The sequence below is a fragment of the Mobula hypostoma genome, chromosome X1, assembly GCF_963921235.1.
Source record: "Mobula hypostoma chromosome X1, sMobHyp1.1, whole genome shotgun sequence".
NCBI classification, from domain to species: domain Eukaryota; kingdom Metazoa; phylum Chordata; class Chondrichthyes; order Myliobatiformes; family Myliobatidae; genus Mobula; species Mobula hypostoma.
In genome coordinates this window covers 9,539,253-9,553,974 of record NC_086128.1, presented here as the reverse complement: position 1 = coordinate 9,553,974, position 14,722 = coordinate 9,539,253, and the positions used below count along the sequence as shown (strand labels likewise).

The 14,722-nt window shown below is 38.9% G+C and overlaps 1 protein-coding gene across 7 annotated transcripts in view; it reads right to left on the bottom strand.

Annotated features, from left to right (window-relative positions):
• Nucleotides 1-14,722, bottom strand: part of map3k3 (mitogen-activated protein kinase kinase kinase 3) — a 188,224-nt gene that overhangs the window by 40,328 nt on the left and 133,174 nt on the right. For all 7 annotated transcript variants that reach the window (XM_063037293.1, XM_063037291.1, XM_063037290.1 and 4 more), the window contains one exon: nt 9,501-9,630. In XM_063037293.1, coding sequence (XP_062893363.1) covers nt 9,501-9,630 — 130 coding nt within the window. The remainder of the gene's footprint in view (nt 1-9,500; nt 9,631-14,722) is intronic.

Here is a 14,722-nt window from a genome sequence, read left to right as displayed (position 1 = left end):
TGCTCACCTACCAGGTTCTTGAACCAGAGCAGATAACTTCGCTCACTATCACTAAACTAGACTCACTTTCAAGGACTCTTCATCTTATGCTCTTAATATTTATTATTTATTTATTTATTCTTCTTCTTTTTGGATTTGCAGGTTTTTTTTTGCAAATTTGTTGTTTGTCTATCTTGTTGGGTGTGGTCTTTCATTGATTCTATTGCAGTTCTTGGATTTCCTGTGATGGCCCGCAAGAAAATTGAATTTCAGAATTGTATATAGTGACATATATGTACGTTGATAATAAATTTACTTTGAATTTGAACTATTATGCCTAAAGGAAGACTAGAAATTTTGGCAAGGACTCTTAAGATTCATTCCAGAGAACTTACTTAGTACACAGCAAGCTCAAGACTACATAGGTATCTTAAAAGGCACTGGCTAATTAAAGACAGCTAGCATAGATTTGTTAATGGAAAGTTGTGCCTGTTCAAGGCTTTCAATTATTGGAAGTGATAATAAAGTGTTAATGAGGGTGAAGTATTTCATGTAGTTTTCCTAGATTTTAGAGGTGTATTTAAAGATCTTAAAATCAGCAATTGGATTTAAAAGTTGACTCATCTGGATGCCAACCGCCGTAAAACAAGATACAGAAAAATTGACTCAGTGCGAGAAATTAAAGGGACTGAGTAACTGAAGTGCTGTGCAGAAGGTAGCTCCAAATGACTGAGGACCATGTCCTTTGCTTTTTGTGATTACATGTGGTTGACTTGGACTGAGGTGTGGTGGCTATGAGTAAATTTGATGATGTTACCAAAATTGTCAACATGATTATCAGAGGGGAAGTTCGTTCTTGGCTGTATAAAGTCATTGGTCAATTGGCTAGCTGAGCATGTTTTTCTGATATAGGAGGAGATCATTTGGCCCATGTAGTATATGATGTCTTCTCAGAGCAAGTGGGGGAATAGCATTATTTCCAGGTAACCTATTCTCTCAGGTGCCTATTAACTCCCCATTGATAATCTGACCACCATCAACACTGCAAATAAATCATAGTAGCCAATTAACCGAGCAACCAACAAGTGTTCACCATGTAGGAGGAAACCAGTGTGTATGGAGAAAATCCACACAGTCATAGGGAGAACATGCAAACTCCACACAGAGAGCATTGGAAGTCAGGATCAAACCTGGTCTCTAAGGTTGAGTAATGGTACACTATTTATTCTATCATTGTTCCACATAAAAGTTACAAATGGAATACACGGTATGTAGGTGGGAAGGGCAAAGCAGGAAAATGAATACATGTTAAGCAGCAGTATACTAGAAGTGCAGAGAAAAGAAGTGCTTTTGGGAGAATATCCACAAATAACTGAAGGTACAGCAGCTTAGAGCACACTTGCCTCTATCAGTTAAGGTAAAGAAAGACTATGCTAGAACTTTATGGAATAGCAGTCAGACCATAGTTAGAATACAGGACAGATCCTTGTTCCATACTCCAGAAAGGATGAAATTTTGCTAGGGAATATGCAAAGGAGATTTGAGGATTTGGTAGGAGTGGAACTTTGTCATTATGAGGCAACACTGAGTAGGCACTGGCTCTTGCCATTTAATCAAGATCAAGAACATTATTTGGGGTTTAGACAATATGAAGAGGAAGGCAGTGAGGTCAATAACTAGAGGGCAAAGTTTTAAGTTAATTGGTGGCTGCACTGGTTTGGAGTTGAGGACAGGATCTTTAATTCAGAACGGTGGGGGCTTAGAGTCTCCTGCTTGAAAGTGTGATGGAGGTAAAGTACTCAGTACACGTAAACAACTCCTGGATGAGCACTGAGGAGACTCGGATCTGGGAAGTGAGATCAACCGAAACAGCATGGACATAATGTTTTGCTCATAAGCCAAACATTCTTATGACTACAATCTGAGTGTCCATCCTTCAATATGTAAACCTGAACAGAAGTGGTGGCTGAATGTCGAACAAGGAGAGCACAAAGACTGAAACTGCAACGAAATCCAATCACAGCTTCCAATACTCACAAAGAGAACATTTTCAAAGTTTGAATTACAAGTTTTGATTGATCAGAAACCTTGACTAACTTAACTTTTTCTAATACAAGGTGGGGCAAATTAGAAGCCAAGCTCCTATTGACATTAAGCTGGTATCAGTGAACTCGATAAATCGTGGGAGATTTCTGATTTGTATTGACCCAGGTGGCACCCTCACTTAAAAAACAAAATTGTGCATTGCGTTTTTATTACAATAACATGCCTCCCTTTAGATTCCAAGAAAATTTCTTGTAGAAACCATGCATGGTAAACAACTCAGGTCACAGCAACCCACAGAACAGCACTCACAAACAATCAAGTTGTTTCCTACTCACTCCAAGGCAGATTGCAAATGAAAGGAGAAAGAAATCCAAAACATTTTAATCCCCCCCAGAGATTTCAACAGTTTCATTTATTGTACACAACTTATATAACAAAGTATTAAGCAACTCATTCTCAGTTGATTTTTGTTATTTCATTTGGCAATACCTTGCAGAATTTCATTTCAATGCTAATTATCTGACCTTGGCTTATGGCAGAAACTGTCCAATAGTGACCACTAAAATTAAGTTCTTGCCTTCTCTAGTAGAGAAGGTCAAGTTTTATCAAATTAGACTACTGCACATTGCCACAAAAGTACACTGGCTAATTCAGAGTTGAGAGAATAGCAGCTGTATAGTTAAATATTCCATTTGGAAACAAATTGGTTTAAAAAAAACTAAATGCTAAACAGCAAACTGCAAAGGAAAAATTGTCTGTCATGGGAAAGTACTGGACTGCCATTCAGAACCATTTCCTGGTGATAGCTACATTGCATTTTAGATGCACAAGTTCTTCGTCACAATGAATGAAGTGGGGATGAGGGAACAGATCGCTAACCATTAATCAGACCAGTTTACAAGCAGCTAAATGTTGTTGACAATGGTAATGTCACCAGTTTGCTTGTGGACATATTTGCATGTCTATGCCATCAACAGGTCGTGCAAGCGCATCAATGAACTCCACTGAAGAGCAAGTGGAAAAACAAATTCCAAGCAGCACCTACAAAGCTGTTTAAAATAAAGGTTCACCACATAGAGGTGGCATATTACTTTGATATAATGCAGTGCACTAACATACCATGGCAGTGTAAGAATTTTAATTTATTTTAATAAAAACTAAATAAAAAGTCAGATTGTCATAAATTACAAATACTTGGAAGAAATAAGTTTGTTTACTGCATCTAGCTGGACCCATAAGTAGCTCCAGCCCTACATCTGTGCAGTCCGCATTTAAACCTCTAATGAACTGGTTAAACTATTCGGATATACCAAACAGCTACGATTACAGACTGCAGCAAAGTGTGGAATACCTTTTAGCATTCAGAGAGGAGTGGAAGCACTGGGCCCAGCTTCTGATCCTTCCTCCAAATCCTCCCTTTCCCCACTCTTCCCCCCACCTTGTTACTCTTCCAAATATAAATTTCTATCTTATACATTGCTGAGTTAGTTTGGGCTCATAAAATGGTTTGGGGACAATTTTCTAGAAGAATGCGTCATGATTCCACCAAGAAACAGTTTATTTCAGACTTCAAAACTGTATTAGAGCAGGGTTAAATAGTAATCCTATAATATAGGACCCCCTAAGGAAATGTGGCCACAATATGACAGATGACAGACTTGTGAACTAAATGTTCTGGATGGGAATGGCATAATGCAGGTGAGAAAGTGGAAGTTTCAAATGTTAGCAAGCAAGGCAAGATGATGGTGCATGGGTAATGATTAGCTGTGAGAATTAATGTACAATGATAATACTGCAGCAGCAAATAACGTCAAGGTAAAAGGGGTGGTGATATTAAATTACCGACTCTTTTCAGAACATTTGTAGCAAGAGCAATAAATTGATGTCACCAGTGGTGATACTTGGCTATCATCACAGATATGTTATTGCATGACCACTAAGAAGTGAATCTGAATATTGCAAGATGTTTAAGATTTCAGAATAAAAAACAGAAAGGAAAAGGTCAGTACAATTGTGGATGGACAACTCTGAAAATAATGCCATTAAGTCAGCAGTGAGAAAACAATCGTCTGTAGACTATTCTCACTGTATTATTTCAGTTTTCCACCTATACTTATTCGACTAGCTCTGGTTTACGTAGTTGCAATGTGAGATCCCAAGTTCTTCATTGTGTCCCATCCAATGAAGGGACCCACCCCCACACCCTCAACTGTGTTGCACTTATAGCCCAAGGACCCCCTATTCATCAACATTCCCGAGAATCCTACCATTTACAGTGTATGTCCTGCCCTGTAAAATGCATCACCCTGCATTTATCATGATTACATTCATCTGCCATAGCTCTACTCAACTTTCCAGCTGAACCACTGGTTATGGACTTCCTATTCAAATGAAACAACTTTCCACCACCCTGTCTCTTATTACCAAGTCAATTTTGGATCTACCTTGGCAGCTTGCCCTGAATCCTAATCTCTTGGATCAGCTAACCAAGTAGGATCTGGTCAAAGGCCTTGTTAAACTCCATGCAAACAACATTTATTGCACTGCCCTCATCCATCAGCTTAGATATCTCTTCAAAAAAGTTAGTGAGACAGGATTTCCCATGAAAGTACCTCAATAGCTTTCCTGCCACTGATGTAAGAATGTAGTTATTTGACTTTTTCAAAGAAACATTTGCTATCCTCCAGTAGCCTAGTGCCTCACCTGTAGTTAACATAAATGCAAAAATCTCCATCAGACCCCAGCAAATCCCTCCTTTGCCTGGGATAAATCTTATCTGGCCTTAGGGAATTATTCACCTTTATGCGCTTCAAAGCATCCAGTATGTCCTCTTTCTTCATGCTCTGATGCTCTAGAACAGGGGATCCCAACCTGGTGTCCATGGACCCCTTGCTTAATGGTGGGGCCCATGGCATAAAAAGGGTTAATAACCCCTGATCTAGATTATCACCACCCCATTCTCTGACCTCTCTATCTCATCTTTCTCCTAAGTGAATGCAGATAAGAAGTAATTAAGACCTTGCTCACAGCCCTTGATTCCATGTATAGATTACCCTTCTGGGTCCCTACTCTCTCCTGGTTACTCGTTTGCTGTGGACATACCTGCAAAATATCTTGGGGTTCTTTGTGATCTTGTCTGCCAGTGATATTTTGGGTCCCCTCTTTGCCTTCCTAACCTTTATTTAAGTGCTCTTCCATACACTCAATATTCCTCAAGGGAATTTCCTGTTTACTGTTGCGGAGTTAAGGGCGAAAAAAAAAAAAGTCACATGCATTCTTTGTTTTCCTTCAAACTTTTAATATTCCTCATCATCCAGGGTTCCTAAACTTGCTATCTTTAACTGTTCACAGGAACATGCTGGCTGTGAACGCTAACTGTTTTGTCTAAAAGAAAGTATCGCTTAATTTTCTTCACTGACACTTTCACCATTTGACTGCCCTTATTTCAGTACAACCCCTTCTAGTAGAACTCAAAAAATAAACACCCTCAGATGCACTGGACAAGTTTCTACTCATTCAAGCACTTTGCACTAAAGCGCTCCTTGTCAATATTGGGGGAGTTAAAATTCCTGATTACAATAACCCTATTGCTGCCTATGGATCTCCCCACCTCTACGAACTAAGTATATGAATAATTAGTGTAGACACTGGATTGGGACAGGTTGTTCTCTGGCAAAGATGTGATCGGTAGGTGGGAAGCATTCAAAGGAGAAATTTTGAGAGTGCAGAGTTTGTATGTTCCTGTCAGGATTAAAGGCAAAGTAAATAGAAATAAGGAACCTTGGTTCTCAAGGGATATTGCAACTCTGATAAAGAAGAAGAGGGAGTTGTATGACATGTATAGGAAACAGGGAGTAAATAAGGTGCTTGAGGAGTATAAGAAGTGCAAGAAAATACTTACGAAAGAAATCAGGAGGGCTAAAAGAAGACATGAGGTTGCCTTGGCAGTCAAAGTGAAGGATAATCCAAAGAGCTTTTACAGGTATATCAAGAGCAAAAGGATTGTAAGGGATAAAATTGGTCCTCTTGAAGATCAGAGTGGTCGGCTATGTGCGGAACCAAAGGAAATGGGGGAGATCTTAAATAGGTTTTTTGCATCTGTATTTACTAAGGAAACTGGCATGAAGTCTATGGAATTAAGGGAAACAAGTAGTGAGATCATGGAAACTGTACAGATTGAAAAGGAGTTGCTGCTTGTTGTCTTGAGGAAAATTAAAATGGATAAATCCCCGGGACCTGACAGGGTGTTCCCTCGGACCTTGAAGGAGACTAGTGTTGAAATTGCTGGGGCCCTGGCAGAAATATTTAAAATGTCGCTGTCTACAGGTGAGGTGACAGAGGATTGGAGAGTGGCTCATGTTGTTCCATTGTTTAAAAAAGGATCGAAAAGTAATCCGGGAAATTATAGGCCAGTAAATTTAACGTCGGTAGTAGGTAGGTTATTGGAGGGAGTACTAAGAGACAGAATCTACAAGCATTTGGATAGACTGAGACTTATTAGGGAGAGTCAACATGGCTTTGTGCGTGGTAGGTCATGTTTGACCAATCTATTGGAGTTTTTCGAGGAGGTTACCAGGAAAGTGGATGAAGGGAAGGCAGTGGATATTGTCTACATGGACTTCAGTAAGGCCTTTGACAAGGTCCCGCATGGGAGGTTAGTTAGGAAAATTCAGTCGCTAGGTATACATGGAGAGGTGGTAAATTGGATTAGACATTGGCTCAATGGAAGAAGCCAAAGAGTGGTAGTAGAGAATTGCTTCTCCGAGTGGAGGCCTGTGACTAGTGGTGTGCCACAGGGATCAGTGCTGGGTCCATTGTTATTTGTCATCTATATCAATGATCTGGATGATAATGTGGTAAATTGGATCAGCAAATTTGCTGATGATACAAAGATTGGAGGTGTAGTAGACAGTGAGGAGGGTTTTCAGAGCCTGCAGAGGGACTTGGACCAGCTGGAAAAATGGGCTGAAAAATGGTAGATGGAGCTTAATACAGACAAGTGTGAGATATTGCATGTTGGAAGGACAAACCAAGGTAGAACATACAGGGTTAATGGTAAGGCACTGAGGAGTGCAGTGGAACAGAGGGATCTGGGAATACAGATACAAAATTCCCTAAAAGTGGCGTCACAGGTAGATAGGGTCGTAAAGAGAGCTTTTGGTACATTGGCCTTCATTAATCAAAGTATTGAGTATAAGAGCTGGAATGTAATGATGAGGTTGTATAAGGCATTGGTGAGGCCGAATCTGGAGTATTGTGTTCAGTTTTGGTCACCAAATTACAGGAAGGATATAAGTAAGGTTGAAAGAGTGCAGAGAAGGTTTACAAGGATGTTGCCGGGACTTGAGAAACTCAGTTACAGAGAAAGGTTGAATAGGTTAGGACTTTATTCCCTGAAGCGTAGAAGAATGAGGGGAAATTTGATAGAGGTATATAAAATTATGATGGGTATAGATAGAGTGAATGCAAGCAGGCTTTTTCCACTGAGGCAAGGGGAGAAAAAAACCAGAGGACATGGGTTAAGGGTGAGGGGGGAAAAGTTTAAAGGGAACATTAGGGGGGGCTTCTTCACACAGAGAGTGGTGGGAGTATGGAATGAGCTGCCAGATGAGGTGGTAAATGTGGGTTCTTTTTTAACATTTAAGAATAAATTGGACAGATACATGGATGGGAGGTGTATGGAGGGATATGGTCCGTGTGCAGGTCAGTGGGACTAGGCAGAAAATGGTTCAGCACAGCCAAGAAGGGCCAAAAGGCCTGTTTCTGTGCTGTAGTTTTTCTATGGTTTCTATGAACGACAATTTTTTGATAATCAAATATTGGATTATCGCCGTTTTACTCTGCATTCCACTGACAAGTAAAGATTTCAAGGCAAAATTAATAACATCCTTAAATTTAGTTAGTCGTGGACCTATTGATTTGAAAGCAAATACTTAGTTGCTGGCAATGCCTGGGGATAGGATAAATTTTACAAACCAGCAACAAAAATGACCAAAACAAACTGATAAGGGAGGAAGGGAGTGCATAGAAGACAAACATTACAATTTGGGATTGAAGAAATACACCAAGAATTGCAGGCTCTTCCAAAAAATAGAAAAGTTGCAATCTCTAAATGCCAAAGGCAGAAAGAATTATACTGGGCTAATAAGCATATAGAGGCATTAAATATCTTTCATTCGTTTGTGGCAGAGGATAGATTAAATGTAGCAGAAATATTGACAAGCCAGATATTAACTAATGTTAATAAAGTGAAGGCAAATAAAGAGTACTAAAATCTGACCAAATCCCCGATCTGACTGGGTTCTAAGAAGTTGCTATAAATATGCTGCATGCATTAGTGATATTCCAAAATTCCAGGAATTCTAAAATAGACCTGGCCCCAAATTTCATGGCATATGCTGCTGATATTAAACCTGATTCTGATTGCAAAGTAATGAATGTAACATTGCAATTAAAAAAAGAGAAATGTAAAGCACTATAGCGCAAGCAGCTTGATTCTAGATGTTGGAATATTGCCAGCATTTATTATTAATATCACAAAGAGAAAATCTGCAGATGCTGGATATCCGAGCAACACACACAAAATGCTGGAGGAACTCAGCAGGCCAGGCAGCATTTTTGTGTTTATTATTAATATAGTAAATATCATTAGGAAAGACATAACACAGCATTTGCCAGTCAATGTAGCTTGATGAATCAAAAATTGTATTCAGAGCTTTTGTAGATGTAATAAGCAAAACAGATGAGGAACAAATATATTTTATCTTCTATTTTGTTGTCTGATAAAATATTATCCAATAATTGTTACATATACTAAAATCTCACAGGTTTAGGAGTAACATATTAGCATGTATCGAGGATCAGTTAAAAGTTCAATGACAGAGCAGCAATTACCAGGTCTGTAGGCTATCCATGGAATGCAAATAAGCCATTCTCAATTTATATTAATGAAAGGTGAAATAACAGAATAACATGTCCAACCTTACTGATCATACAAAGTAAGTGGGAATGAGACTGTGAGAAGGCTACAAAAAGTTTGCAAATGAATAAAGATGCATTAAGTGAGTGACAAATAAATGATCAGAGAATTGTGTAGGAAATATCAAATTATTTTCTTTTGTGGGGAAAAGCACAGTAAAACAACACACTTTTCCAACCAGAAGAAACTGACATGTGTTGGCATACGAGACTTGTACTCACTGGGTGGGTGGGTGGGGGGGGGGTTAAACAAATGAGAGGCAATCTCATTGAGAGAAAATCTGGAAGGGGATTTTAAGGTTGATGTAGGAGGTGAGATACAGAACAAGAGAATTATTGAATGGTACAGCAAATTCAGGGCTACTTGGCCTCTTCTTGTTTCTATTATGTTTTAATAGTTCAAGGAATCAACCCACAGTCACATTCCTAGAGTAATGATGCATGCCAATAAATTCCAGCTTCATCAGGAAGGGAAAACTTCTGGGTGGAACACTCACCTTTTATATCCCGATGTACAATCATATTACTGTGGAGGTATGACACCCCCTCTAGAATCTGCCTGGTGTATTTTCGGGTCACATTCTCAGTCAGTGCTCCATATGCTTTCAGTTGGTCCTTAACGGAGCCCTAGAGAAAACAGAAATCAGGCAAGTAATTTTTAGATTCAGGAGGATCATTTCAAACTTGTTTTGGAATATAGGAACAATTGCAAGCAAAATCAACAATTAGATGGCAAAGCCATCATGCTTAATGCATCAACATGCTTCTAACTATTTTAGTTTTCTTCTCCTCTTTCCAGAATTACCTTGGTTCATTTGGATTTGCCTACAGGGATTTCTTGGAAATGTGGTGCAATCAATATTAATGAGTTAAGGAGGGGAAAACCAAATTGGAAATGAAAATAATCAGAGCTATAAAAGCAGCAAATACTTCTTATGCAAGATGATGATTACTGTTGTGATAGGAAAGCTACATTAAACATCACCTTTCTTGACCCCAGGCATACAAAAATACTTAAACAAAAGAAAAGATGAGGGGGTGACTTACGGGTCATCAAGGGAACGGCGGCGTAAGGAAAAGGTCTCTCGACAAAAAAGAAGGTAAACTGCCCCAAAATCGAATTTAGACAAATACTTAATATTGCATAACTATATTAATAAAAGGGGCAAGGATGATGTCTATGAACAAGAATAAAAAGTCCGCTCTGAAGGCTGATAAACATAAAGAGATGCAGCAAGGCGAAAGGCCTAGCTCCCCCACGGCAAGCCAGGACGGAGATAATGAGGGGGAATCGGTGACTTTGTCTTTGATTCTCGGAGAGATTCGCGAGTTCCGACAAGATAACAGCAAACAGCTGGAAGATATTAAAGGAGAAATAGTAAAAACTAACTCGCGGATAGATGAAGCCGAAGCGAGGATTGTTGGAATTGAAGAGAAGCTACAAAATGCAGAGGAGGTGATAGCAGAAATGCTGAAGCTACAAGACCAACTCCAGTGGAAACTAATAGATCAAGAAAGCCACTCGAGAAGGGAAAATGTGAGGATCTACGGAGTTCCCGAAGGAACCGAAGGTAAACCCGGACTGATGATTCCCTTCATAGAGAAGCTGCTTAGAGAGAACCTTGATATACCGGCCGCAAAAGACCTACAGATAGAAAGGGCTCACCGTGCGTTGGCACCACAGCCTCCGGCAGGCACCCAGCCCAGATCGATTCTGATCAGATTTCTCAGTTACAGAACGAAGGAAGAGGTGCTTAAAAGAGCATGGCAAAAGAAAGGTTTCATGTGGAACAACTGTAAAATCAGTTTAGACCACGACTACGCACCGGGGATTCTTGCCAGACGGAAGGAATATACGGAAACACGGAGAGTCCTGAAGGAAAACAACATCAGATTCCAGACCCTGTATCCAGCTCGGCTGAGAGTCTTTTACGACGAAGGGACAAAAACTTACGCTACGGTGGAGGAGGCAACGTCGGACCTGGCGGACCGGGGACTACCTATTAAAGTTATCACCCAACCGGAGTCGCTACTGGAGAGGATTCGGCAGAAGTCGTGGCAGTTAGTGGGGCGAGGACGCTCCACTCGAACCAGAGTGTCAAACTACAAGGAAAAGCTGCAAATATTCAGACGCGAATGTACAGAGAATACAGATTAATTAAGAGAAATGACTGAAAAGAGTAAATCGGACTTAAAAGTAAAATGAAAACTGGTAACTGAAAATAATCTAGGCGGAATAACTTGAATGATAGCAATATGGTCGAGACATAAATAGGAGAAAATTCTCTATGATTATTCAAACTGCTGAGGGCCCTCTAACACAGGGTGAAGATAGAGGTTATCCCTCTGAACTGAGGCGGGTCGGTGCTCAGGCCTCACTGTGGGAAGTCGGGGAAAATTTTCAAATGTTATACGTTCAGAAATGTCTAGGGTGTGGTTATATGTCTTGGTTTACTGTTGAGAAGGGATTGCTTACTGTTTGGTTAGAAAAGGAGAGTGCTTTTTTTCTACTAGAGAAAAATGCAAACTGAATTGGTAAAAATAATTTCCTATAATGTTAATGGGGTTTTGAATCCAATTAAAAGAAATAAGATGATGTCTAAATTGAAAAAAGAGAGGGCACAAATAGCTTTCCTCCAGGAAACACATATGAGCCAATCTGAACATGGAAAATTAAAAAGAATGGGCTTTAAGCATGTATTTTATTCATCATATAAATTGAGTCACAAAAGAGGGGTAGCCACTTTAAAATCAAGTACTCTTAATTATGAACATATTTCAGAGACTAGAGACAAAGAAGGACGGTTTGTAAAAATCACAGGAAGAATAGAAGGTACAGAAATAACATTGCTGAATGTTTATGCTCCTCCAGGTAGTGAATGGTCATTTTATAGACACATTTTTGACCTAATGGTCAGTTCTCGAGGGGTAGTAATTTGTGGAGGGGATTTTAATATTAGATTAAATCCTATATTAGATTCTTCAAGAATAGTTACTCAGAATAAACCTCTGACTCGGAAAGTGAATTCATTGATGGAGGAGTTGGGAATTATAGATGTCTGGAGGGAATTACACCCTACTAGTAAAGATTATACATATTACTCTTTCCCTCATTCAGCCTATTCAAGGATAGACTATTTCTTTATCTTTAATACAGATAGACTCAGGATAAAAAACTGTAATATTGCAACAATTGATCTGTCGGATCATAGCCCAGTCTCTATGTCTCTAATCCTGGAAAGGAAAATGAGGAAAACACTATGGAGGCTAAACTCACATATACTTAATAACCCAAAAGTAATGGAGAGATTAAGGGGAGAAATCAAAGAATATCTAGACCTTAATGACACGGGAGAAACATCACCAGTGATTTTATGGGATACATTGAAAGCTGTACTGAGAGGGAAAATTATTTCCATTACTACTCACATGAAAAAAATCAATGCACAAAAATTAGCAGACCTTCAAGGAAAATTAAAACAACTTCAAGTTGGTGATAGCAACAAAAGTAATTCAAATCGAAAACAGGAAATTAGGAAATTGCAAAGTGAAATTGATGATATTTATACGTTGGAAACTCAAAGAAATTTTCTTTACCTGAGACAAAAGAATTATGAAGTAGGAGGTAAATCAGCTAGATTATTAGCATATAAATTACGAAAACAACAAGCAGACAATACAATTCATAAAATAAAGAATCCAAAGACAAAGCTTGTGGAGAGTACAATAGGGAAAATTCAAGAGAGTTTTGAAACGTATTATCGAGAGCTGTACTCCCAACCCCGGGCCCCCAATGAGCCCTATATAGACAGTGTATTGAATTTTTTAGATCTACCTAAACTTACAGATTTACAAAATGAAAGTTTATCAGAACCAGTAACTGTCAAAGAACTGAACGTGGCCATCTCTAGGTTAAAGGCTGGAAAGTCCCCGGGTTCTGATGGGTTTACCTCAGAGTGGTACAAGTCCCTGAAGACACAGTTAGCCCCATTACTACTTAACACCTTTAATTGGATCTTGCAGAGAGGAGAAACTCCACCTTCCTGGAGAGAAGCGATTATTTCAGTTATTCCTAAAGAGGGTAAAGATAAACTAGAATGTGGCAATTATCGTCCAATTAGTGTTCTTAATTTAGATTACAAACTATTTACATCTATATTAGCGCGCAGATTGGAAAAGCTTTTACCTGGTCTAATCCATTTAGACCAGACTGGATTTATTCAACAAAGACAAACACAGGACAACATAAGGAGAACTCTGCACATATTAGAACAGGTTAATAAGAACGAGACAGAGACAATGGTAGTAGGATTGGACGCTGAGAAAGCTTTTGATTCGGTTAGTTGGGCATTCCTATACAGAGTGTTAGGAAGATTCGGCTTTCAAGAAAGGTTTATTAAAGTAATTCAGACTCTGTATGACAGCCCTACAGCCCGAATTAAGATAAATGGGGACCTCTCTGACTCCTTCATTTTAGAGAGAGGCACGAGACAGGGATGCCCAATTTCTCCTCTCCTTTTTGCGCTATATATTGAACCACTTGCCCAACTAATAAGACAGAGCGAAATCGTAAAAGGTATCAAGGTGGCAGGGATTGAACAGAAAGTGGCGTTATTCGCAGATGATGTTTTGGTCTATCTGAGTGAACCAGAAAAATCATTTATAGGATTGTTTACACTGTTGGATGACTTTGGGAAAATATCAGGTTATAAAATAAATGTAAAGAAAACGCAGGTTATGTCCCTAAATTGTACACCATCCAAAAAATTGCAGGATACATACGATCTTAAGTGGGAAGCTAAATCATTAAAATATTTAGGAATAACCCTGCCGAAGGATCTTTCAACACTGTCACAGGTAAATTATGGGTCATTAATCTCAGAGATAAAAGCAGATATGCATAGATGGAATCTTATCCCCTTTTTAAGTTTAAATTCAAGGATAAATACTATAAAAATGAATATTCTTCCTCGGTTATTATATCTTTTCCGTACTTTACCGGTGGAGGTGGATGATAATCAATTCAGGGAATGGGACAAATGGATTTCCCGCTTCATTTGGCAAGGAAGGAAACCTAGAATTCGATATAACACCTTACAGTTAGGGAAGGAAAGAGGAGGTATGGTTCTTCCTTGCCTGAGAAATTATTTTTATGCCTCACAGATAACCCCTCTGTTATATTGGTGTAATAGGGAATATAAGGCTAGATGGAAGGAAATAGAATTTGGATTAGTTGACAGTTTTCCTCTTCAGGCCTCAATAGCTGACAAAGGATTGATGGCCCAGTTGGAAAAATTTAATAATGCTTGGATAAATCTTACACTAAAAGTATGGCAGAAGGTGGTTAATTCATGTGGAATTAATAACATGCTAAAACTCTTTAGATGGTGTGCATATGATACCGAATTCCTTCCCAACAGAGGAGATAAAAGATTTGAGCTATGGATAAAGAAAGGTCTTACAACCTACCTCTCATTTATAGATAAAAGAGTATTACAAAGTTTCCAAATCCTGCAGGACAAACATGGCCTAGAACATAATGACTTTTTTAGGTACCTTCAAATACGAAACTATGTTAACCAGAGTTGTAGATATACAGTCCTATCAACAGTAGAATTAGAATTTTTCAAGATTCTGAATTCGGCTTGCAGTTCAATACCTAGTAAATCAGTTTCTCGCCTATGTAATGCACTCTCCCATGCTAAAAATGTAAATACAC